The following is a 26,169-nucleotide window of genomic DNA, read 5'->3' on the forward strand; positions in this document are numbered from 1 at the left end:
TTGTCATGCCAATAAAGCGATTTGAATTGAAATTGAATTGAATCTGTAAACTAAAGTTAAGATTAAATGAAGTTCTTCAGCACCACAACTCCTCTCCTCGTTGAATAGAAGTGAATATTTCACCGCACAACCCAAGCAATGTACCAGCTCCACGTGCAGAGTGAGGCCCATTCTCAACCAATCACAAGCCGCGAGATCACATGACAGCGGTAAGATGGCGGCGCCGGGAGGATGCTGGTTTGTGCTGCTCTTCTGCTTCTCCTCCGTCTCGGAAACCGTGTCATGGAAGACAGCCCGGAACAGCACCGAGCCACCGCCGGTGGTCATTTGGCACGGCATGGGTGAGAAGGCGGCCATAAAAAGAAATCTAATATATTAGTTGTATAATCGAATAGAGACTTAGAAACGGAGTGAAGTGGGAGCTGCTGATCGCGGAAGCACCGCGACTGTTTCTGTCGCCCTTCGGTTGAATTGACAGCGACCGGAAATGTTTGTGCATTTGACGATGTATTTGTTGCACGTTTACAGATCTTGTATAAATCGTTGATTCAAATTACACAAACCACTAAATTGCAATAATTTTCCATGTTTGCTTCAGAAACATGCAATGTTATAACACGATAAACTTACAATTGTTGCTTTACAGTTTAAAATACAAAAGTATGTTTTTAAAACCTTTTATAAAGGACATTCTGTTAATTTAAGCTGCCTCGTGGGATCAAGTCAGGCAAATCCTATTACAGTATAATAATCAAGCGGTGAGGCGCCGAAATATAGAAGTGAAAGCGGACTTTGTTTAAGCAGCGGCAGTGCAATAAAAAGCTAATCTAATTTTGCGTAATAACTTGGAAGTATATGCAGCATTTACAACATGAAAGGGATCACTGTATAGCGTTTTACTTTTTTGACTTTACCAATATGTTGCACTGGCATAACTGGTCAAAATGCAGCTTTATTATTTGCATATGATTCTACCTGGACCAACTGATACACTTCCTCAAACAACGAAACCCAGTTAAAGCATTAAAACTTCTTTACCCAGAAAGTGATTAGAATGTGGAACTTGCTACCAGATGGAGTAGTTGAGGCATTGAAGGGGAAGCTAGATAAGCACCTGAAGGATAAAGGAATAGAAGGTTATGCTGATGGGGTGAGATGAAGTAGGATGGGAGGAGGCGCATGTGCAGCTTGAACACTGGCATAGACCAGTTGGGCCGAATGTCCAGTTTCTGTGCTGTAAAACCCTATGTAATGTTTTCAAATAGCCATGATAACACTTCAGTCTTCTGCTTTCTGTACAAATTATTGTTAAATTTTAGGTGACAGCTGCTGTAACCCTCTTAGCATGGGATTTATCAAGAAACTGGTGGAAGAAAAACTCCCAGGAATTTATGTTTTATCCTTGGAAATTGGAAACACCATTGCTGAGGTATGGGATAATGAGCTGGAATGGATTAGAATTGTGATAAATTTTAAATGTTATTTCAAAATAGTTTTATTGCTTCTGGCACCAGTACAGCAACTTTGAATTACTCAAAAACAAATGATTTGATGTTGTACAGATCATTACAGTAGCTCTGTTCTACAATTAGTTTTGGATGGCATACAAAAATATTAAAGGCTTTTCTAATTAATTAGGAAGCTTACAAAATTGCATGTTGTACTCAAAGTCATGGTTATTGGTTGCAATGAGGAACATTTGTATTTGTAGCACTTTCTTCACTAGGGTTCCTGCTCCTGATTCCTATCCAGTGATCCCCAGTGGAAGTGTGCGAATGGGATGTATGAATAAGATCAGGTGCAGCTGTGTTTTTTCCCTCTCTTTCTCTCTCCACCCCCCCCCCCACAATAGTGATAAATTTCAGTTTTTTTTTAATGAATGTCCATATGAGCCAGGTATAGGAGAGTGCACACTCAAGGGAACCACACTCAAGATGCCTTCAGAAAAAAAGTTGGAGGAAAAGTAATTTTAATAAACCCTCTTTTAAATCCTATGTACCTTGCCTAAAGTGGCTATAGTGGCTGTGTGTTGGCAGGGTTTTAACTGTAGAGGGCATGATAGCAAAGTCGGACGCTGTCCTCATCTTTCATCCACATTTGCACATTGTTTGACGCAGGTTACGGGATGGTGATTCGGAGCAAGATCCTTAGATGATAGATTTCAACTGTCTGGTCTAAGAACACTGAGGCCATTGCACCCTGACTGAGAATAGCTAACACTACAGATAGGGAAGTGAAGCTGTGACTTCCTGGGTCTATGTGGTTCAGTGCCATACTTAACCGTGCTTTGACAAGCCAGGAACGAAGTGGTTGTTGCAAGACCCAGAAAATTAGACAAAGAGCAATAATTTGTGTTAATTATTCAACGACTAAATATCAAGTAAAATGCTGATTTTCAAAAATAAGGAACTTGTGGTCTAGACTTATCTACTGTTAACAATACAATCCCTCACAAAGATCTCTATACATTGGAAACTTTCTTTTTTAAAGGACATGGAGAACAGTTTCTTCATGAATGTAAATGACCAAGTTGAGCTGGTGTGTAATATATTGTCCAAGGACAAGAATCTACAGAATGGCTACAATGCGATGGGCTTCTCTCAAGGAGGTCAGTTTCTGTAAGTGTGACCAAATGGAGCCTACAGGCAAATAAGTACTTATTTTTTTTGAAATGCAGTCAAAAGGGGATATTTGTGGTTTGGCCGCTTATTTTTTTTTTTATACAGAGCTTTCTCACTCATGGTTTTCTATCCGTTCTAGGAGAGCTGTGGCACAGAGGTGTCCTTCTCCTACCATGGTAAATCTCATCACGTTTGGAGGCCAACATCAAGGTAATATTTCCTGGTCCAGTTAACTCCATTTAAGTGCATATTTGTTCAAATATATAATTTCCAAAGGCTGAAACCCTTGCATTATTGTAGTTGTGACACAAAACTATTATAAAAGTGAGTGTCCGCAACATTTCATAGGTATGTTGAAATGTGGTATTGTTGAGGTCACGTGACTTATGTCCAATACGTTACACAATAGCATCCTTGTAATTGCACTGAAGTGCCTCCTGATAGTCAGAGCATGTCCTTTTTAAAACTTCAACTGAAACTGTCTTCTCTGTTGCTACCCTGACTCTTTTGCAATGGATTTGAAAGTTAGCACAGGGAATAAAGAAATATTCATGTAGAAAACTTCATTCCTCAGTTCAGAGTTAAGTTGTTGAAGATTGCATTCAAAAGATCAGCCTGATAAGACCACCCAGCGATTGAACTGCCCGAATCAGCCTTCATGGAAAATTGGTGCCACTCTGTATCAGTGTTCCTCAAGATCAGGCATCACTCTGAAGCAGCATGCATTGTAACTGAGCATGTCGCCTGCCTCCACTGAGCTTTAAAAATCAGCTCTGGCCTACTACACCCACCCTACTGACCAGGATAATAAGCCATTGGCGTCCTTGTCCCCTCTCCCAGAGATCATAAAGAAAGAACTTCCAGCAATATAGCACGTTTCACGACGTCAGGTCATCCCAAAGTGCTTTACAGCTAGAGAAGTCTAATTAATGTTGTAATTTAGGAATGAAGTAGATCCATGCGATCTTTTACGTCCACCCGAGGGGCTTAACATCCTATCCAAAAGACAGCACCTCTGACAGTGCAGCACACCCCTCAGTACTGCACTGAAGTGTCAGCCCAGATTATGGGCTCAAGTCTCTGGAGTGGGACTTGGACCCAGGTGAGAATGCTACTATTAAGCCATAGCCAGCACCCCTCCCACTTCACCGAACATTGAAATCGGCCTTTTGTGCCCCCTCCCAAGAAAAATACCAATCTTGGCTGCTTCCTATCCTCCCTACCCCTCTTCCCACATCTGCCACTTCTCTTGTATGTGGACTGCAAAGTTCAAAATCAAACTATTAAATATTTATTCATATGTGGTGTACAAGGTGACTTGGGGACAGACCTCTGAATAAACCGCGGCAAATCCCACTGAATACACCACCAGGTTGTGCCCTGCAGACTTCCCCTAGAATCAAGGTTTTTTTTAATATGGAAAGAAAAATAAAGTAATAATTTCAGGTCTTCCCTTCAGACTAAGTTCTGATTCTGTTTCTCCCCCCCTCCCCCCCACTAGGAGTGTACGGTTTACCCCGCTGTCCTGGAGAGAGTTCCCACATCTGCAACTGGATAAGAAAAATGCTGAACTTGGGTGCTTACAGTAGTCCAATTCAAGAGCAGTAAGTCTATCAGTAATGAGAGATTTTAAGATAGTCCTGTCTTGTGTCGTTCATTATGTGAATCATGTGTCTGATTATTCCACAGTGAACTAAGAAAGTCAGTAAATATCTCTAATACTGTGAGAGAGCAAATAGGTGCTAACTGCCATGTGTCCATTTCCAGTTATGAGGATAAAACAATAAAAGCCATATTCTGAACAACTAGCAAGAGGTACAATTAAAGTGAACTGTCGCTCTTTCCCCATGGTACTAAAAGTCACTCTGGTTAATGATACAAAACAGATTTCAGGAAGGAAACTCGTGCCCGACAACCAGAGAAGAGTTCTTTGAGGAGGTGACAGATATGGTGAATGGAGAAAGGATGGGGAAATGTAGTTGATGTGGTGTAAATGGACTCAGCGCCTTTAACAAAGTACCACACAGGAGCCAATTGGAGAAGGTTAAAGGGTATGAAATTGGGGAGGAGGGAGCTGAGGGCAGTAAATTTGATTAAAAACGGATTACAAGGGACGAAACCAAATAGGAGTCGAGGGCAATTTCTCAGGGTGGTTGGAAGTTAGTAGAGGTGTCCCACGGTGTTCTATTCTGGAACTGCTTCTGTTCAGTATGCATCACTGATGGGGCTAGAGGGAGTGGTGTCTAAACTTGAAGATACTAAAATAGGAGGCATAGTAAATAAGAAACTAGGGGGATGGTGAAATGGATTTTAAAAAAGTGGCAGATGGAATTCAATGTTAGTAAATGTGAGGTGGTGCTTGATTTAAAAAATAATTATAGCTTGAATGGGAGAAAGCTGGTGAGGTGGGAGAATAGAGGAATTTGGGGGTTCAGGTTCACAAGACAAAGCCAGAATACTGGGGTTTATGGCAGGAGGAATATATATAAAATTCAAGACGTAATGATGAATCTAAGAAGATCTTAGTAAGACCACAGTTGGAGCACTGAGATCAGTTTTGGGCTCCACCCTACAGGAAGGAGGTTGAGGCAGAGGGGGGGTACAGTGCAGAGTCATGAGGAGGTTGCCTGGTATGAGGAAATACAAATATGAAAAAGTGTTTTTAAAAATTAGAACAGAGGTGATTATGGGGTGGTTTGATAGAGGTGTTTGAAATTATGAACGGAACAAAGAGTAGATAGAAACGTTCCAATGATGGAGGAGTCCAGAATGAGGGGAACGTAGATACAAGATAAAATGTAAGAAATTTAGGACAGAGGCTGTGGAATGCATTACCTGAGTTAGTGATCGAAGCAACGACCATGTCAACACATAATAGGCTAGCTAGGCGGTTGAAGGAAAAGTGAATAAAGCGATATGGGAACGGCGGGGGGAACATGGGATTAGGAATTCTGCTTACGTGGAGAATAAACACCAGTACAGACTGGCTGGGCCAAACAGCCTGTTTGCATGTAAAAACTTTTTTAAAAAGTTATGTTTGAGAAGTAATGAAAAAGAGTCCCTATAGAATAAAACTTTTTGGAGATGTTTGAGCAAGGCTTGCTCTCGGATTTAATTTTCTTTAAGAAAGAAACAAATGGTCTACTTTCATTTTCAGTTTCATTTTGGCCAGGACTTTCCTTGAGTAAATCCCCAATAGTCCACAGACAACCATTTGCAGTGCGTGAGCCTATTTTATTAAATGTGATGGTGTAGGAGTCTCTGCACTCCTAACAAAGAATCTATAACTTACTGGAAGTTAACAAACTGAATTTATTGTCCAAGAACTTTACAAAACAAGAAACTACAGGAGAAGCTCTAAACAGGTCTTTTCTCTTTCAATCCACACGAGGACTGGCTGGTCCCACCCTCTACCTCTGACATCATGACGTCATCACGTTTCCCGCCGAAGGGGACGTCACGTGACCCACGTGATGACGTCATCGCGTCAGATCGCGATGTTGTCGATCTAGCTCTGTTTAACCAGAGCCAACTTGAAAGGTAATAACATTGGTTACAGACAATTAATGCTAGAGGTAATAACATTGGTTACAGACAATTATGTAAATCACTTAGTGGTTTTGCCACATACGCCCCCCCAGAATTGTCTTTAACGAAAAGAGTCAATCGCTGAGGAGGTCGGACAAGTCTGTTGGACCGACTCCGAAATTCCCGGAGGGGAAAACGCTGAGCAGGTGGCGAACTGGTAGGCGGTACAGCGGCGTCAGGTGTGGTAGCGGCCGGCCGCGGTTCAGAGGCTGCGCCAGCTCGATCGATCGTTCGAGGTCCAGGTGCACAGGCTTGAGGCGATCGACAGAGATGTGATCCGGTTTTCCCCCGATGTCAATCACGAAACTCTTGTCCCCTGCCTGCAAAACCTTGAAGGGTCTGGCATACGGCGGTGTGAGCGGGGTAAGATGGCCATCCTGGCGCACAAACACGAACTTGGCTTTCGACAACTCCCCGGGGACGTTGGACGAAAGCAAACCGTGCCGTGAGGTCGGAACTGGATGGAAACAGCGGGCTGCATCCCAGGGGGTCTCTTTTTGTGTGGCCGTGGACCATGGTCGCATAGGTAACGGCAGGAATTCACCTGGGACTCGAAGCGGTTGCCCGTAAACCATCTCCGCCGCCGCTGCCTGGAGATCTTCCTTCGGCGCCGTGCGGAGTCCTAACATCACCCACGGTAGTTTGTCGACCCAGGATGCATCCAGCAGGCTGGCCCTGAGCGACGCCTTCAAGGAGCGGTGGAACCGCTTGCACAAGCCGTTCGCCTGTGGGTGATGGGCGTTAAACTCCACCGCACTACGGCCTAACACGGAAATCACCTCGTTCCACAGTTCGGACGAAAATTGCGGCCCCCGATCCGACGAAATGTCCGCAGGGACACCAAAACGGGCCACCCAGGACGAAACGAAAGCTCGAGCAACGTCCGCAGATGTGGTGGACGTCAGGGGAACTGCCTCCGGCCACTTCGTGGTGCGATCCACCATCGTCAAAAGGTACGTAAAGCCCCAGGAAGGTGGGAGTGGTCCCACTAAGTCGATGTGAATATGGTCAAATCGCCGTTCCGGGACCTCGAAGGTGGCGAGCGGGGCTCTGACATGGCGCTGCACCTTGGACCGTTGGCAAACACCACAAGTGTTCGCCCAGTCCCTGACGTCCTTGCGTATTCCCCTCCATACGAATTTGGAGACCAGCAGTTTTTGCGATACCCGCACCCCAGGGTGCGATAGGCCGTGTAAGGCATCGAAAATCGTACGACGCCATTTAGACGGGACGATCGGACGGGGTGCACCCAGCGAAACGTCGCAGAGCAGAGTGGTACCCGCGGAATGGAAAGGCATATCCCTCGGCTGGAGGCTGTTTGGAACCGAACGAAAACCCTGGGTCTCCGGGTCGTCCGCTTGGTCAACCGCCATCTGTGCGTAGTCAATGCCCAATTGGACGGCGGCGCGGGATAGGCAATCGGCGACGACGTTGTCCTTACCGGCCACATGTCGGATGTCGGTGGTGAACTCCGATATGTACGTGAGCTGCCGTTACTGCCGAGCCGGCCATGGTTCCGCAGCCTTGGCCATTGCGAACAGCAGTGGCTTGTGGTCGACAAACGCGATGAAGCGTCGTCCTTCGAGGAGGAAACGGAAATGGCGGATGGCCAAAAACAAAGCCAACAGCTCTCGGTCGAAAGTACTGTACCGGCGTTCATGCCATTGTAGCTGGCGGCTAAAAAAGGCCAGGGGTTGCCACGCGCCGTCGACCCACTGCTCCTGGACGGCCCCCACCGTGTAGTCTGACGCGTCCGTCGTGAGAGCGATGGTGGCTCCCGGCAGGGGGTGTGCTAACATGGTTGCATTGGCGAGTGCGGCTTTCGTCTCCTCGAAAGCACGATCCATGTCCTGTGACCATACCACAGGGTCCTTTCCCGTCGAGCCTCTGAGGGCCTCATATAGAGGATGCATGAGCTGTGCAGCCCTGGGGATGAAACGATGATAGAAGTTAACCATCCCCAGGAACTCCTGTAAAGCTTTCACAGATTGCGGTTTCGGGAACGCCGCAATTGCCTCCACCTTGACCCGAAGTGGCGTTGCCCCCGTGGGGGTTATGCGGTGGCCCAGGAAATCCAGTTGCGATAGGCCGAAGCGGCATTTGTCCGAGTTAACGATGAGGCCGTGCTGCTGAAGCTGTCTGAAAAGGACCCGAAGGTGCTCGAGGTGTTCCTCCTTGGAGGTGCTGGCAACCAGAATATCGTCCAAATAAACAAAGAGAAAATCAAGGTCCCGCAGGACTGAATCCATGAGGCGCTGAAACGCCTGTGCCGCGTTCTTAAGCCCAAAGGGCATTCGCAGGAATTCAAAGAGTCCAAAGGGGGTAATTACCGCTGTCTTTTCGACATCCTGAGGGTACACCGGCACCTGATGGTAACCACGGACGAGGTCGATTTTGGAGAAGATGGACGTCCCCGCCAAATGTGCTGAGAAGTCCTGTATATGGGGAATGGGGTAGCGGTCGGGCGTCGTTATGTCGTTGAAGCGGCGATAATCCCCACAGGGCCGCCATCCCCCGCCGGGCTTGGGGACGATGTGGAGCGGGGAGGACCAGGGGCTACTGGACCGACGGATGATCCCCATTTTTTCCATCACGGCGAACTCCACCTTTGCTGCCGCTAGCTTACTGGGCTCTAAATGTCGCGCCCTGGCGTAAACGGGTGAGCCGGTAGTCGAAATATGGTGCTCCACCCTATGCTTGACGGTCGGAGCCGAAAAGTTGGGCTGCGGGGAAATCCTCGAGGAGCCGGGCGAAATAGTCGGGCTGCGGCCACGCACATGAAATCGTGTGTGACGCAGCCGTGCTGCGCGTCCCCGAAATATCGTCGAGTGTGGCGGCGCGAACGAGGCGTCGATTTTTCACGTCCACCAACAGGCCGTTGGCGCCTAAAAAGTCAGCACCCAACAGGGCCTGAGAGATTTGAGCGGTGATGAAATTCCAGCTGAAAAACTGTCCACCGAAACATACTCGGACGAGGCGCTTCCCGCAAGTGTGGATTGAACCCCCGTTGGCCGCTTGCATAGGGGGACCATGGCTGCCGGAGCGAAGGTCTATGACCGAGGCGGGCAGTACGCTGCATTGCGCCCCCGTGTCGCATAGAAAACGACGGCCAGAGATGGAGTCGGTTACGTAGGTGAGATTCCCGGAAGCACTGATCGCCATCGCGGCAGCGGGGGAAGTACCGGGACCGGCGTGCATGACTCTCGGCGGTCTATTCGACGGTCTGGTAACGAAAGTGCACGGCGAGCGGCAGCAGCGGGCCTTCGGGCCGAAACGAGCGTGGTAGTAGCAGAAACCGGTCATCGGAGGCGCCTTTGTCGGAGCCGGGCTCTTCGTGGCGGGGCATTGCGCGAGGGCACAGTATTGTTGCCGGACCGCGTAAATCTTATCCGCCTCTTTGGCGAGCGCGACGCAGTCTGCAGTTTCTGCTCGGGCGAGGGACGCCTGTACTTGCTCAGGAAGTTGAGTAAGGAACAGTTCGCGAAACAGAAAGCACTGGGGCTCGGACCCCAGGCGAGTCAGCATATGACTCATCATTTCCGAGGGTTTGGAGTCTCCTAACCCTGGTAGAGTCAGTAAACGGCGAGCGCGCTCCGCTTTGGTGAGACCAAATACCTGCAGCAATCGTGTCTTGATGGCGACATACTTGTCAGCAGTCGGAGGACTCTCCAGCAGGCTGATGATTCTCGACGCCGTCGCGCTCGCGAGGGCGGAGACCACGTGGAGATATCTGGTCTGATCCTGAACGATGTTGCGGAGCTCAAATTGTGCCTCGGCTTGCACAAACCAAGAGGCTGCCTGTTGTTCCCAGAATTGGGGGAGCTTCAAGGCCACTGCATTGGCCTCCATCACTGGCCTGTGTTCGGCGTTCACCGCGAAAAACGATCGCGAGGAATCGGGGTCACCAATGTAGGAGTCTCTGCACTCCTAACAAAGAATCTATAACTTAACTGGAAGTTAACAAACTGAATTTATTGTCTAAGAACTTTACAAAACAAGAAACTACAGGAGAAGCTCAAAACAGGTCTTTTCTCTTTCAATCCACACGAGGACTGGCTGGTCCCGCCCTCTGATGTCATGACGTTTCCCGCTGAAGGGGACGTCACGTGACCCACGTGATGACATCATCGCGTCAGATCGCGATGTTGTCGATCTAGCTCTGTTTAACCAGAGCCAACTTGAAAGGTAATAACATTGGTTACAGACAATTAATGCTAGAGGTAGTAACATTGGTTACAGACAATTATGTAAGTCACTTAGTGGTTTTGCCACAATGGGGCAATTATCCAGAGCAACAAATGGAAAGCTGCAGTGACTCAATAATGTGTCTCTTGCTTAAATTCTTACTGGAATATTATTAGTATAACTCCTTGCATCACATCATTCACAGACCACAACAGCAGAATTTTACAGAGAATCATTTAATTCTAAGGTGTCTTCCCTGCTAAACAGCACAGGAATTTGCATTGAACTTTGTAAATTCAATCATCAAATTTGGATATTTAGAAAATATATATAAATAAAACATGCCAAACAAAGCTTATTAATTTCTGTCTAGTTATTGACATGTATATTGATTGCTCTTAAGGTTAATTAGTTTATGATTTTAGTGTAATAGTGTATCCATGTGTAATTGAAGACTTACATTTTTTCACTGGAGTGCTCTCAAAGGTCCTTCAACATAGTGTAAGCACTCGGCTCGATGCTCACTTCAGCCATCAATCCCATTTTGAATCTCTTCAGTTTGCTTTCCACCCTGTTCATAGCACTGAGTCACCAGGTCAGTCACCCACAACTTCAGTAACTAAAAATGTGGCACACTATCCCTCCTTGCTGCGTTCAATGTAATCGATTGCTAGCTCCTTTCTCCACTATTACTCCAATGAGGTCCACTTCCATGGTTCTCTTTCACACCTGCCCACCCCACTTCCTCTACTTGTCCCAACGTAACCATAAAGGCTATGGTGAATTTGTCAATAGTCACTTTTATAATTGTTCAAGGCCACCAATTAATTCAGTTTACTTACTCTTGCTTTCCTGCTAGCTTGGTGCAGGCAGAGTACTGGCACGATCCCTTGAATGAAGACCTGTACAGGAACAAAAGCATTTTCTTGGCAGACATCAATCAAGAAAGGGTACGTACTCAGTGACTTTAACTTCTTGTATGAGAAATTGTAGGTTGTGAACTGCATCCATCAAATGTCAGCACGGCATTCGGAACCGGCTGTGCCACCATTACCCCAAACATCACATCCTTCCAGAAATGTCATTTTGTCTTTTGCTACATTCCTATATCGGTGACCTATGTTGCCACTTTTGCTGTTTGTCATTTAATGGAATAGATTTGCTCAGAGTCTTAATGTAGCAGCCAAGTTTCAACATGTACAGAGGGAAGTAGCAATCAAATGATATTTAAGCCTGTGATTTGAATGCTATTTAAGTGAGAATCATACAACTACTGTCTCTAATTTTATTACAGGGCATCAATGAAAGCTATAAGGAGAATCTGATGAAATTAAAAAAGTTTGTAATGGTGAAATTTTTGAAGGATTCCATGGTTGACCCAGTTGATTCGGAGGTGAGGATGGATGCTCTTGACTCTTCACCTAACTTATTGTAATTGCTGCCACAATGATGGTTGAAGCTGTGTCTAGAATTTTAGTTCTGTAAATGTCAGTCATCAGGACACTTTTTAATTTAAATTCTTTTTCTATCAATTTGTTTCCACATTTTTATAACTGCTTGCAGGAACTTACTAAATCTAGGAATCCAAATTGACTCAAGTAGACAGTCATTAGTTAGAGTATCCCTCCCCTCCCAATCTCGTGTCCTGGACATAGAAATTACAAATTGGAAACAAGCGGTTTGGCCCGGCCCAACCAATCCATCCACACAAGCAGAAGTCTGGCTTCATTTCTCCACAACCAACTATCTCTTTAAAATCCTTTCCCTGCCCCTCCACCCTCACCTCCAACAAGTGCAAGGAGTTCATGGATGTTTTTTGTCACCAAGATTGAGACCATCTGTTCAGCTGCCTCTGCTGCTTCCTCCCCTTCCCCCTTGCTCACTGAGCCCTGTATGCAGTCTTTCTCTAGTTTCCCACCTCCCTTGATGCCCTCTTCGATAAATCTCGTCCATGAGATCCACCTCCTGCTCCCTTGACTCCATTCTCACTAAACTGATGCCCACACAACTTTGCTTCCTGGCTTCCATGCTAGCTGATATTGTAGATGGTTCCCTCTCAAGTACTGTCCCCCTCTTTTAAAACTGCCATCACCCCCTCTCCAAAAAAACCACCCTCGATACCTCCGCCCTCGCAAACTACCACCCCATCTTGAATCTTCCCTTTCTCACCTCCCAAATCTGTACCAATCTTTCTAATGACACCCTGTTTGAATCTCTCCAATCAAGTATCCTCCCTTGCCACATCACCAAAAGGTCCCGACAAAAATGGCCCTACCAAAGTCGCAAATGTCCAGCTAAGTGAGGCTGCCCTCGCTTGGTTCTACGCTTACCTTGTGCATCCTCACATTCACGCCAGCATTGGTACCTATGCCTTCAGCTGCTTATCCACCAGGCTCTGGATATCCCTCGCTAAACAGCTCCACTTCTCCCTCTTCTGTTAAGTTTTAAAACCTACTTCCTCAGCCAAGCTTTTGGTCACCTCTCCTAATGCCTTCTCCTTTGGCTTCATATTCATTTATTCCCTTACCCTTTGAAGTGCCGTGGGACTTTTTTTCCCCATGTTAAAGGCTCTACAGAAATGCAATTCCGTGTGCCCACCCTGATCCCATATCCCTTTATCCCCATTGACTTCTAGAAAACATAGACATAGAAAAATAGCAGGAGTAGGCCCTTCAAGCCTGCTCCTGCCATTCAATATGATCATAGCTGATCCTCTATCTCAATACCATATTCCTGCTCTCTCCCCATACCCCTTGATGCCTTTTGTGTCCAGAAATCTATCTCCTTAAATATATTCAGTGACTTGGCCTCCACAGCCTTCTGTGATAGAGAATTCCACAGGTTCATCACCCTCAGAGTGAAGAAATTTCTCCTCATCTCAGTCCTAAATGTCCTACCCCGTATCCTAAATATGCTAAAAATGTTGCTAAAATGATGTTTTACAGAAATACTTCTTTTTCACAAGTTTAGTGTTACAGGTAGACTACCCTTTATCCGGACTTCCGAAAACCGAAACCCTCTAAAAACCGAAGGTTTTTTCGTTCAGCGTAAGTCGTGCGTACGACTTATGCTGAACGAAAAAACCTTCAGTTTTTAGAGGGTTCCGGTCGCGGAAGTTCGGATAAAGGTTAAGTCGTGCGCACGACCCCCCGACAACCGCCGACCCCGACAACCGCCGACCCCCCCGACCACCGCCGGCCCCGACAACCACCGACCCCCCCCCCCCCCCCCCCGCGGACCCCACCAGCCCCGACAACCGCCGGCCCCGACCCCGACTGACTTACGCTGAGCGTCAGCGTAAGTCGTGCGCACGACCCCCCGCCGACCCACCTTCCGAAATCCGAAATTCTCCTTTATCCGAAACTCGGCTGGTCCCGAGGTTTTCGGATAAAGGATAGTCTACCTGTATCTTATTTTATAAATAAATTCACTGCATTTTACCCTCTCTCTCTCTCTCACACAAAGGTGAGGATGCTTGCTGTGGTGAAGTACAGTATCATGAATCCCAACTGCCATCCACTACCTCATGCCAATTTGTGACCCTAGACAGTAAATGGCTGCAGGGCTTTTCAACTGGATAATATTTCACCCAGTCCTGTCTTAACCAAACATGAACATATAGACAGGAGGTCACTGAACAGCATTCAGAAGCAGCATTCTGTTGAGTAAAGCACTCTGCTTAAGTGGGGGAAAGATACACAAGTGTGGTCATTTTAGGGTTGAAGTGACAGATGGCACAGCTGGGAATGGAAATTTTAAAGCAGGTCAATCCTCCATGGTAGGCTTGGTAATCCAATACACAAGTTAGGCAGGTCTGCAATGCTTCTTAACACTATTGATGATTGACTGTCCAGTCAGCTTAGATTACTGTAGCAACAGTCAATGCAGCACTGGGGGCTGGAATGCTTCCCACTCAACTAACCCAGGAGGCCAAAGTCCTAATGAGTTGGGTAGTCCTAGTTGGACAAGCAGGGGAAGCTTACTCGTGATCAATTAGCTGTTATTCTGGCACACAAATGGGTGCTCCTTAGCCTTGCTAACCTGCACATAAACTCTATGGTCATAAGTAAGTGGGACATATCCCTACAAGGAGTGTTTGCATTTCGTACTGAAACAGAAAACCTAAAGAGTAGTGTTGTGATTTATCAGTAACTCGTATTGGAAGCTAAAATATGGTGGTGGAATTCCATGTGAACCAGCCAAAAAAAATTGCCGAACATGTAATTTTCATCCATTGCAGCTTCTTTTAGAAAAATCTATCGATCTGCTTTTCTCAAAATAAAGCTGAACATTTTTTAAATCACACCGTTTCCAAACCCGAGCCACGATACAAGCAGTGCCTCCTTTATAAACAATCCCATTTTGACAAACCCAACTTAAATTATCACTCCTCATCTCTGTTGCAGTGGTTTGGTTTCTACAAAATTGGCCAGGCCAAGGACACGTACAGCTTGCAGGAGAGTGCTCTTTATCAAGAGGTAAGATTTGTTGCAATGTTTTGTGGAATTTGCCTCTTCTATGCTATAGAAGGCACCTCCCTTTGGGGGACTGGGTGATATAGCGGGCTAACACCCTGTTCCTTTTCTGCAACCCGTGTCTGAATCTCTGTTGACTGTAAAAAGCCTGAGAAATGAGAGTCTGGGCAGTCTCAAACCAGTTCCAGAGAGACCCACCACAGAGCAAGTTACAGCAAGATAAAAGAAATGAGGGCTACCCAGATAAAATAGAACTGTAGATCAGCAATGGGAAATAAACCGGTGTTAGAAACATTACAAATCAGGTTTATACCTGTAAGAGGGGAAAAAAGGGAATGTATTACAGGCAGGTGTTCCATGGATAAATGTGGAGATTAGATCTAATTTGAAACTTAAACAGCATTTAGCATCGACAAAACAGATAACTTAAAAAAAATAAAAAAAAATCACAAAACAAAAAGATAGAAAAAGACCAGAAAAGCCAAGAGAAAGTTAGTAATAATAAAACCCCTAAGGACAATAAAGCTTTCTTGTAGTAAGAATCGAGGTTGGGGTGGAGCTTTTGAGATTAAGGAGGCACACTTTCAACAAAGTGTCTATTGACACCACTGTGTCAACCAATGAGTTGCACCGTCAGTCCACGAATTGGAGGCAGTTCGGGACTTACAGCAAACCATGTATTTTACGGCTGCAGAAAATAGTGACACGTCTTTTCCCTGCCAGAATGGAGATGGTTGGGTATTTCCCTCCTCAATTATGCTATTAGGATCCTAAAGGAAGCTGGGGAAGAAATCATGCAGGCCTAGACTATAATTTTCTACAATTCTATGGAAAGGTAGGTGACAAGTATGACATCTCTTTAGAAGACAGGCAAAAATAATGGTACATGCTTAGAGAGGTGGTTACAAAACAGGGTAAAGAGGAATTTTCTCTAAATGGAAAGGTGCGGCATTCCACAGTGGTCAGTGTTGGGCTGCTTCTATTTTTTTATTCGTTTATGGGAACAGGGCGTCGCTGGCAAGGCCAGCATTTATTGCCCATCCCTAGTTGCCCTTGAGAAGGTGGTGGTGAGCCGCCTTCTTGAACCGCTGCAGTCCGTGTGGTGAAGGTACTCCCACAGTGCTGTTTGGCAGGGAGTTCCAGGATTTTGACCCAGCGACGATGAAGGATCGGTGATATACTTCTAAGTCAGGATGGTGTGTGACTTGCAGGGGAACTTGAAGGTGGTAGTGTTCCCATGCGCCTGCTGCCCTTGTCCTTCTTGGTGGAAGAGGTTGCGGGTTTGGGAGGTGCTGCAGTGCATCTTGTAAATGGTGTACACTGCAGCCACGGTATGCTGGTGGTGGAGGGAGTGAATGTTTAAGGTGGTAGAGGGGGTGCCAATCAAGCTGGCTGCTTTGTCCTGGATGGTGTCGAGCTTCGAGTTGTTGAAGCTGCACTCATCCAGGCAAGTGGAGAGTATGCCATCACACTCCTTACTTGTGCCTTGAAGATGGTGGAAAGGCTTTGGGGAGTCCGGTGACGAGACACTCGCTGCAGAATACCCAGCCTCTGACCTGCTCTTGTTGCCACAGTATACATAAGTGATCTGGTCGTGTCAATTGAGGGAACTATTAAAATTCGCTGATGACATAAATTGGGGAGCAGTGATTAAGATTGTGAAAGAACTCCAGGAGAACACTGGTGAGTCAGCAGGATGAGCAGATCTAGTTTAATCTAGACAATTAAAGGAATACATTTTGGAACAAGGAAAGGAAATCCACCCTAAATAGTAAATGTTTTAAATGGAGTACAGGAATTTAGGGAGCTTTGGTCTGTATGTACACCGGTTATTAAAATGAGGCAGTACAAGGAAATAAGTCTATAAAAGGCAAACTGAACTAGAAGCATAGAATACAAAAAGCAAGGTCATCATAAACTTGTACAAAACCTTTAGCCACAGATTATGTAGTTTTGAGAACATAAGGATATAAAAGCAATGGAGAAGTTCACTAGGATGAGGAGTTAGTTACTTAGAAATAATTAAATCAGGGCTTTTTTCAATAGAGCCGAGAGCTTGAATGGGTGACCCAATGTCGTCATCAAAATTAAACAATATTAAGTAGCAGTAATTGTTTCCATTGACCAGACAGTCATGAGGGTGCAAAATCTGACAAGGAGACCAGTGTACAAGGCAGCCTTGTGAATTGGAGCAAAATGTAAATAGTTTTAAATTAACAGCTTCAGCACACGGTATTGGAAATAGTAGGCCAAGTCTGCAACTCTCGCTCCATAGTCTTATAAAAGTGATACCAGTTTTAAGTATTGTATTTAATTCTTACCTTTTGGAAAAATATTTTGATTGCACAAACTCCATTGAGTGCAACGTGAAAGCTTCTCGTGACAAATGTTTTCCACCAATAGCCAAGCAGTGCAGGATCCCAAGTTCAGTCCTTTAATCTGTACTGAATTTCTTGATCTCAGATGAAGTAATACTGCGATGGCAAGGGTGCCCACTTTTGATCACCATTTAGTAACCCCTGCTCAAAATGCAGATCGTGCAAGGACAAGATCTGGCTTGCCTGGAATAGGACCTGCCAGTCCCTGTTGAGGCTCGGACATTAATGACTAGATGAGCAAAGTACCAGGGGATTACCTATGCCCACATACCTGCACCTGGCAGGAGTCAAAAACAAAATTTCCAAGAAGGGAGGTTTGACAGAAAACTCAAGAATAAATTAACATTTATTTTGCTCACAGGATCGATTGGGGTTGAAGGTGATGGACGAAGCGAAGAAACTGGCATTTCTAACTGTGGATGGAGACCACCTTCAGTTCTCGGAGGATTGGTTCATCACCAACATAATTCCTTACCTGAAGTGACCCTTTTACTGAGCCAGTAGCTGCTGACTAATTGATTCACCCCTATGTTTAACACATCTGACATCATGTAATGTTGTGAAACACTGGCCCATTACCTACATTTGAAGTAGTTACAAGCTTTTTGCTAATTCAAGATATTGCAGAGGTTAAGGGTGGAGGAAAATGCCTCCAGAACCCTTGAGCAAGGAGAAAGATTACTTTTACTCTCCACATTTTGCAAAAGCTAATTAATTTTGGTAATGCCATAATTGATTTGAATGTCACAAACTGATAGTTTCATAGTGACTGTTCCATTGCACTGAATCCCAAGCTTTTAATTTCCTACAGCAGTTCTAATGAGGCTTTGCTTAACTTTAACAGATTACTACTCATAGTATGGCACAAAAATCATTAAAATGCTGTCTCCATTGAAACTAGGAATATAACTTAAGAGGTTTACATTTTTCCTTCCCAATTATGTGTTTGTAGATTTCTCCCCAGTTACCACTTAGAGAAACAGCTGCAGCTCTGGCTTTTTGCTTTGAGGGAAAGTGAAAAATGACTGACAGTATGCATTCTCCCATAGCATTATCAAAATTTGGTCCAATATTGAGGATGCTCACGTAAGTAGCATTGCTTCCACATATACCTATCTTTAATTTAAATGGGCCAGTAAGGGTTCATCCTGACACACTGCTTTTGGGTAAAGTATGTTGCATTGGTAGGTGGAGTATATCCTGTGGCAGTCTCACTTCCACCTCAAACATGGTTAGGACAATGTGAAGTTCTTAGAGCTGCCATGCCACACACCTTCCAGACAGCTCATGCTGTCCTACAGGAACAAGGTGAAAAATGACAATTCAATATTAGACTATTGATGTTCATAGTTCAACACGCATGTGAAGGGTCTGCACTAACTAGATAAAGGTTCAGGATGCTATTTTGCCAAACCAACTTGCCAAAAGGATGTTACCGACTAATGCAATAATGGTTAGTTTGGAGCTGCAGGAATTTCACCTTAAGTTCTGCTTCATTTTTACAAATCATGAACCTATTTAGTGTCCAATTTTAATTGTATTTAATCATGTGCTTGTTTTTCTAATAAAATTTTCTAATGTCATCGGTTTTGTACAAGTACCACTTATTTATAAAATAGTTTGTGCTCCAGTTCTGGTACACATCGGAATTGTATTCAAATCCCAAAGGTTTAATTCCACCCCATGATTAGGGGAGATTCTAATTGTTGTGCACAGACCACTGTTTCTTTCATCATTGCACCAAAAAACCCATGACTTTTAAGGCTGCTGTACTTTCTCCACCCCCCACCCCCAATCTCACCATGTTTCATATTCCAGCTCACTGCATAATCAGCTGCTGGAGATGTGCAAGAGCTTCCCCCTACGCAGCACTTCCCTACAGCTGAAAATAGGACCATAACAGGTCAGAAATCACAACAAAAACATTCCATGCGAGCACATTGGGTCACTAATGAACTGCACTATCTTGCCACAAGTCTTAAGATAATTACTTGGGCTGGCAGTATGTTAGTGATCCAGAAGCAAGAAATATTCTGAATCTTGGGTTTCCAAAAGGATTTTGGTTAGTACATTGCCCCGTGTTTCAAGCTTTTTGCTAACCCACGATATCGCAGAGGTTAAGGAAGAAGGAAAGTGCCTTCAGAACCCTTGAGAATGACAGCTTGTGATTTTCCATCTATTCATTTTAACTGTCTGAAAATCGCAGGCTGACAGTGCAGGCGTAGAAAAGCACAGCCAGTATGTTTTTCTGATGCAGGAACTAAATGTGTCCTTTCACTCATGATCTAGAGACAAACGCAGCCCAGTCTAATGGGATGGAAGTCTTGAGGAAAACAGAAACTAGTTCCTAAAAATCCATGAAGTCCTCAGAATTCTGTTCAGACATCAAGTGCTACCAAAACCAACAACTGCTTTACTTAATTCAGTTAGAAGTTGACCAGTTCTAATCAGATAAAGCAGCACCCAATTTTAGCTCAGGGATTTTGATGCATTTTAGCTTTACCCATGGCCACTGATCTGTAGCCTTGCAGAACAACTGAAGAAAATGGCAATCATGGAAAAATTGAGACACTTTATAAGCAAGTTGGCAAATTTTATTTTGCAGTTTAATTCCTGATGTACATAAGATAGCATAGTAACCACAAGTAGCAAGAACTGAGTTTGATCCCTCTTGTACATTATTGAAATTATGCAGATTGATATTGAAACATTGATATCAGGTTTAGAACATACAATACAGTAAGTTATCACACTACAGCTAGTTGCACGATAGATATCTTGTCTGATAGATGGGTAATAACTTGTTAAGAGCACAGGAACTGCTCACTGAGCAAGTTCATTTTAAATGTAAAAACTCCCTGTATTGTACATTTCATATAAAATAAATGACAACTCATGAGTTCAAGGCAATTACATTAATCTCAAGTTAGCTGTTTCAATCTTCCCAGTTTATAATTTGAAATAATTTGCTGTAGCAACCTTGTAACCCAAGTGTAGCCATTTATAATCACGGTATATATTTATTGCGTCTGGTAAATTCTCGCCACAAATTCGCAAACTTACAAGGACTGCAAGTATCTCCCAACATATCCCCACAGAACTCGGACATGTAAATACACCGGAATCACAGCAGAGTTCAGTGGCCCATTCAGAAATCATAATATACACCATATTAGGCCCCAACTACTGCCCCACCCGTTAGTACAGTACAGTACAATATTGATATTTTCAAAATAAAAATTGAAATGAAGCAAAATGCACCTAAAGCTAATGCACAGAATATCATGAAAACAGAAGCACTAAAAAATTGAATGTGTGAAGTAACTACTCGGCAATGATTTCTACTGAGTGGAATTTATTTTAAATTGAAAAGATTCTGAAAGAAAAAAAAATGACTCGTACATAGTGCAACCAGCGCTGAAATGTTAATATCCAGAAACAAAATAGCCATATTTAATTCATCGACTGAAACACTGGAGTAAATTAACACGTTAGAGAGGAATCAAAGTAATTTAACCCTTTGGGGCTATGGAATGATTTCTAAACTGAACTTTATAGGTGAAGGACCCTCTCTGAAAGCAGGCCCCAAAACTCAGGGAATGCATTGCATCAGCTATATTCTGAACAGGTGCTGTACACAATTCAGCAGGAACTGGACCCTGAGAAAAAGTACATCAAAGTTCCAATATTTTAATTATTTTAGCCACAACTGAGGACAAACCACATCAGGGTCCCAACTTCAGCTCACAACTATTATGCTAGAAATAAAATTCAGGCCAAGCAAACTGTAGAAGTACAACTCGTGAAGCCACATTGGTAAAGTACGAGATGGATTAAGATTGTGAGAAATGATAAAGTTAGAGGATGCATTTTCATTCGAAATGCTCATTTGAGTTTGGAAGGCATGGAATGCTTCAGAGAAAGTCCACAAAATAATCTATCACTGCCCACATCCAAGTTCTGCAGGAAATTAGACTGATACACTTTAAATCAGTTTTCATACTTTCAAAACCAGGTCCACAAGATTGGAGAGCTAATTGCATAAAAATAAGAAATTCAGGATCTCATCCTTTCACCCACAATTTTTTGTCTGGTTCGTAGAAGAAGTTCTCACCATGGATGTATTACAATTGTGCACATTGATCAGTGTAAAAAAGGCTACATGGTTTCAAGGGTAAAAACAATGCCAGCAGTGCAGTGAATAACTGTTTCACCCAGAACTTAAAACTAAAAGCGGCTGTTCCACAGAGCAGTCCCCAAAGCCAAATTAATCAAAGCAAGAGGCACAGAGTTAGAAGAAATTAAAAAGTCAAAATTGTAATTGCATATCAGAACTCCCCTATGCCTCGCTGGCAGATCTTCAAGATTAGAATGGTATCTATGCATTGCAAATTGTAGAAATAATTTCTTTAAGCAAGGGTGAGAAAAAGGAGGAAGAAAAACCCCTCACCTCACCCACCCTCAATAAGAGCTCAGCAATGTTAGTCTTTAGTAAAATTGCATTCTGGTGCAATATACTCATAAGAGCTCTCTCCAAATGTTTCCATCTCTTAACACTGTTCTACTCCCACAGATTCATGAATATGTATTCATACTGCTAGAATCTCAGAGACCAGCCATCATGCTCTAATCCAGCTACTTTAGGCCATTTTATACTGGTAATCCCAGTACTTTTGAGGTATATGCTGTAGCAGATTAAGTACCTCTCGTGAGGAGTGATAGGACAAGTTTAAGAGTAGAATGTGCAGAAAGTTAGCTTGTTGCTTCTACAGATTAATCAGGCTGATCATTACTAGCAACGACATTAAGACCATGCCTGTAGGTAAACGCCCCCAGGATCCATACACTTAACCGGATATTTCTGTTACTGTAGTCACCAGTTTCTGCCCATTCCAGACAGTCTTGAATTGTTCTGGGATAGGGTACTCAACCTATTAAAGAAAACCAAAAAGTGAACAGTTGTTATAAAATAATAGAATTTTCTTTTTATTACATGCATTTTGATAAAGATCAGCAATAATCATGCCTAGGATCTGAATATTTTCTACTTTATAGCCAGTGATAGCATCATCACGGCATCTCATTTGGCTCAGAACACAGATAATGTAGGGGTGATGAGAAGCCAGTCATGCTCACGGTCATTTAGATTCATTTTCAGGATGTTTTGACCTGCTGTTAATGCAACCAAACACTCCAAGGTGTTTCACAGTTGGGGACCAGGTTATTATGGGTGGAGTTTAACCACACTATTATGCCAAGTCCCGTTGTAGAAACAAAGGAAAAGTAAAGGACAGGACTTTCATCCATCTGGCCAGCCCAAAATCCCAATACCCATTAATTGCCCACTCAAATATGTATTTGATGCTCCCTACATTTTTCCACACCATCTGCTTCCCTAGGAAGTCTGTTCCACATATTCATCTACCCTCTTATGTTTGAGCCCATGTTCCCAGTTATGGAGATCTTCCCTCCATGGCCGTCAATCTCAGTTCCCCAACCCTGCACAGCCCGCCTCTACCTCCTTCCCAAGATCCACAAACGGCTGCCCCATCGTTTCAACCTGTTCTTGCCCCACGGAACGGATTTCTTCCTATCTCGACACTAGTTTTTCTCCCCTTGTCCAATCTCTTCCCACCTACATTTGTGACTCTTTCGACGCCCTCCGCCACTTTAACAGATTCCTGGCCCCAACCATCTCCTTTTCACTATGGATGTCCAATCCCTCTACACCTCCATCCCCCACCAGGACGGCCTGAAGGCGCTCCGCTTCTTCCTTGAACAGAGGCCCAACTAGTCCCCATCCACCAACACCCTCCTCTGCCTGGCTGAACTTGTTCTCACATTGAACAACTTCTCCTTTGACTCCACTCACTTCCTCCAAATTAAAGGTGTTGCTACGGGAACCCACATGGGCCCGAGCTATGCCTGCCTTTTCTTGGGATTTGTGGAACATTCTTTGTTCCAGTCCTACTCGGGTCCCCTCCCTCACCTCTTTTTCTGGTACATTGATGACTGTATTGGTGCCGTTTCCTGCTCTCGCCCTGAACCAGAAAATTTAATTCACTTTGCTTCCAATTTCCACCCTTTCTTCACCTTCACATGGTCCATCTCCGCCTCTTCCCTTCCTCGACTTCTCAGCCTATCCCCAGAAATGGAGACAATCGACAAAATCCAATATAAGCTCATTGACTCCCACAGCTACCTGGACTACACTTCCTCTCACCCCGCTTCCTTTAAGGACTCCATTCAATTCTCCCAGTTTCTGCCGCATCTGTTCCGACAATGCTACCTTCCATACTAGTGTTTCTGATAGGTCTTCATTTTTCTTCAACCGAGGATTCCCCTCTACCATGGTTGACACGGCCCTCGACCGTGTCCATTCAATTTCCCGCACTTCTGCACTCGCCCCTTCCCCTCCCTCCCAGAACCACAATAGGGTTCCCCCTTGTCCTTGCCTTTCACCCCACCAGCCTCCACATTCAACGGATCATCCTCCGCCATCTCCAGCGTGATCCCACTACCAAACACATCTTCCCCCTCCCCTTTCAGCATTCCAAAGGGACCGCTCCCTCCACAGCACCCTAGTCCACTCCTCAATCACCCCCAACAGCAGCATCCCTCCCCATGCAAGCACAGAAGATGCAACACCTGCTCTTTCACCTCCTCCCTTCCCACTGTCTAGCACCCCAAACACTCCTAGGTGAAACAGCGATTTACTTGTACTACTTGCAATTTAGTATACTGTATGCGCTGCTCACGTTGGGAGACCGCTTTGCAGAACACCTCCTTTCAGCCCATAAGGGTGACCCCGAGCTTCCAGTCACTTATCACTTTAATTCTCCACTCCTCGCCCACATTGACCTCGGCCTCTTATACTATTTCAACGAAGCGCAATGTAAGCTCGAGGAACAGCACCTCATCTTTCTATTATGCACTTTACAGCCTTCTGAACTCAACACTGAGTTCAACAATTTCAGACTATAACCTCGGCCCATTTTTTCAGGCGGCAGCTATTGATGATTCTGCCATCCCATTTGCAACATTTAACTACTCCTGCCTTCCACCCTATTATAGACTGCCCCTTTTGTTCTTTCCTCCCCCTTTCCCTGCCTCTGCACCTGCTTAAAATCTGTTACATCTCCGACGAAGGGTCACAGACCTGAAACGTTAACTCTTTCTCTCTCCACAGACGCTGCCTGACCTACTGAGTGTTTCCAGCATTTTCTGTTGTTATTCCCAGTTCTGGAGCTTGCAGAAACCTCAAACACATTACCAGGGTTCAATTCATCTGTTCCCTTAAGGTACTTCAATACTTGAATATCTCCCCTGAACCTTCTCTCCTCCACAGTAAACAATTCCAGGCTTTTCAACCTCATAGTTCATATTCCATAAGCTAAGAATCAGTTTGGTTGCCTTTTCACCTACTGCCTCCAGGGCAGCTGTACCGGTGCCTTATACTGGTCATCACTTTCTGGGATTTGTATTCTATTCCTTATGATACCATAGATATAGCTGGGTGTTCATTATCCCATCTTTTCAGGATGCCTTCCAATACTTTACTCAACAGATGTTAGACTCAACAGCCTGTAGTTAATGGGTCAGACCTGTGCCCCTTTTTAAAGGTCGATTCTGTTAGCCTGCTTTCCAATCCTCAGGCAATGTATGTTCCAGGAACCTGCCCTCCCTTTGAGTAGTTTGTTGTTCTTCACTGTGGGTCAACTGCAGAAGCAGTCCTACTTTGAATTTCTGACTAATGATGAAACACTGTGGATGTTTAATAAAGACATGCGATCATTCAACACTTCTACCTAACTGCATAATATTGTCTGAATATCAGTTACAGTAGGAGGCAAGCAGTAATATCCTCTTACCATGCCTCACTTGCAGACAGCCAATTCTGCTGCATGTTTGTGTGCTAATGTTCTACATCAAACTGCAGCATGTGGGCCATATGTGGCCTTCTGAGGCAATCTGGCTGTTGAAATCCAGACAACCCTGGTTGGTTTGTCCTGTTGTAATTTTGAGGACCTGGAATTTTGGAAAAGGCTCTGGCCTGATTAGTGGACAAGTCCTAAATCAGAATGCCAAGATCTCTTAGAATCAGCAACCGGAGATGTATGTAAATTAACGAGAACATGGATTACATTTTGATGCGTAGCCCCCAATGCTCCACAGTAGGAATCTGCACGATCTCCAAAGATAAAAAGCTTGAACACCTGTTCTACACTGGCTATTTCTAAATCACGCCTGGGGTACACATCACAGGGACGGAAAGAAAAACGCAAGGGCAAGTAAACTGATTACTGTTGCACACTTAATGGCTCACTGTCGGCCATTGGTTCATCCTCTTCCTCCCTACAGAATTGTGTGTATGTAAAAAAAGTGAAGAACTGTACTTACAAAATCATCCTTGATGGGAACCAAGACGTTCATCTCAGAGGACTTGGCACTGACAATCTCACAACTGAGGGAATCCTTACTTAGGTAGATATGGCAGCCATCAGTCTTATTGATGGATATAGTTGGCACTTTACCCAACACCTGCAGAAAAAAAATTAGAGAACCACTTTGGATATGGACTTTGCACATACAGCAAGCATCTGAATGAGAAACAATTCAGAAGAGTGGCTGCCTATTGGAAAATGTTAAACTAAGAAACACAAACCAGATTCATCAATTTCTGCATTGTGTGTCTAAAAGTTAGTGATATAGCTTGGAAAACTAAATTAAGGAAACATAGCACAGTTTAATTATGCATCAACCTAATTTAATTGAAAAGGGACCTTTTTTCGCACTTTGACGATTGGAAGATTATAAGACTTCCAACAAACCTGAAAAAATCTGTAGAGGTCATTGAAATCAGTTTGTACCAATTTCCATTAATAAATTGCTCGACACAGGCAGTGAATTAGTAAAAACAAT

At 44.4% G+C, this 26,169-nt stretch overlaps 2 protein-coding genes across 5 annotated transcripts in view; one reads left to right on the forward strand and one right to left on the reverse strand.

Moving 5' to 3' along the window:
• Positions 1 to 191: 191 nt before the first annotated feature.
• LOC147103176 (palmitoyl-protein thioesterase 1-like) lies at positions 192 to 18,830 on the forward strand. 2 transcript variants are annotated; one of them, XM_085962561.1, is made up of 9 exons: positions 192 to 341; positions 1,320 to 1,429; positions 2,491 to 2,618; positions 2,761 to 2,831; positions 4,123 to 4,225; positions 11,254 to 11,344; positions 11,689 to 11,787; positions 14,801 to 14,872; positions 17,609 to 18,830. In XM_085962561.1, the coding sequence occupies exons 1-9, from the start codon at positions 215 to 217 to the stop codon at positions 17,729 to 17,731; spliced, it is 924 nt and encodes a 307-aa protein (XP_085818687.1). In that variant the 5' UTR covers positions 192 to 214; the 3' UTR covers positions 17,732 to 18,830. The 2 variants fall into 2 exon arrangements, with proteins under 2 accessions (XP_085818687.1, XP_085818688.1); XM_085962562.1 differs by lacking the exon at positions 14,801 to 14,872.
• Positions 18,831 to 19,819: 989 nt separating this feature from the next.
• The window catches only part of cap1 (CAP, adenylate cyclase-associated protein 1 (yeast)), a 60,144-nt gene continuing 53,794 nt past the window's right edge, over positions 19,820 to 26,169 (reverse strand). For all 3 annotated transcript variants that reach the window (XM_085962556.1, XM_085962555.1, XM_085962557.1), the window contains exons 12-13: positions 25,648 to 25,788; positions 19,820 to 22,178 (exon numbers count right to left, since the gene is read on the reverse strand). In XM_085962556.1, the coding sequence (XP_085818682.1) occupies positions 22,095 to 22,178; positions 25,648 to 25,788 (225 nt within the window). In that variant the 3' untranslated portion in view covers positions 19,820 to 22,094. The remainder of the gene's footprint in view (positions 22,179 to 25,647; positions 25,789 to 26,169) is intronic.

This window comes from Somniosus microcephalus, chromosome 20, assembly GCF_052327205.1.
Source record: "Somniosus microcephalus isolate GS21.2 chromosome 20, FLI_Smic_1.0, whole genome shotgun sequence".
Taxonomy (NCBI): Eukaryota; Metazoa; Chordata; class Chondrichthyes; order Squaliformes; family Somniosidae; genus Somniosus; species Somniosus microcephalus.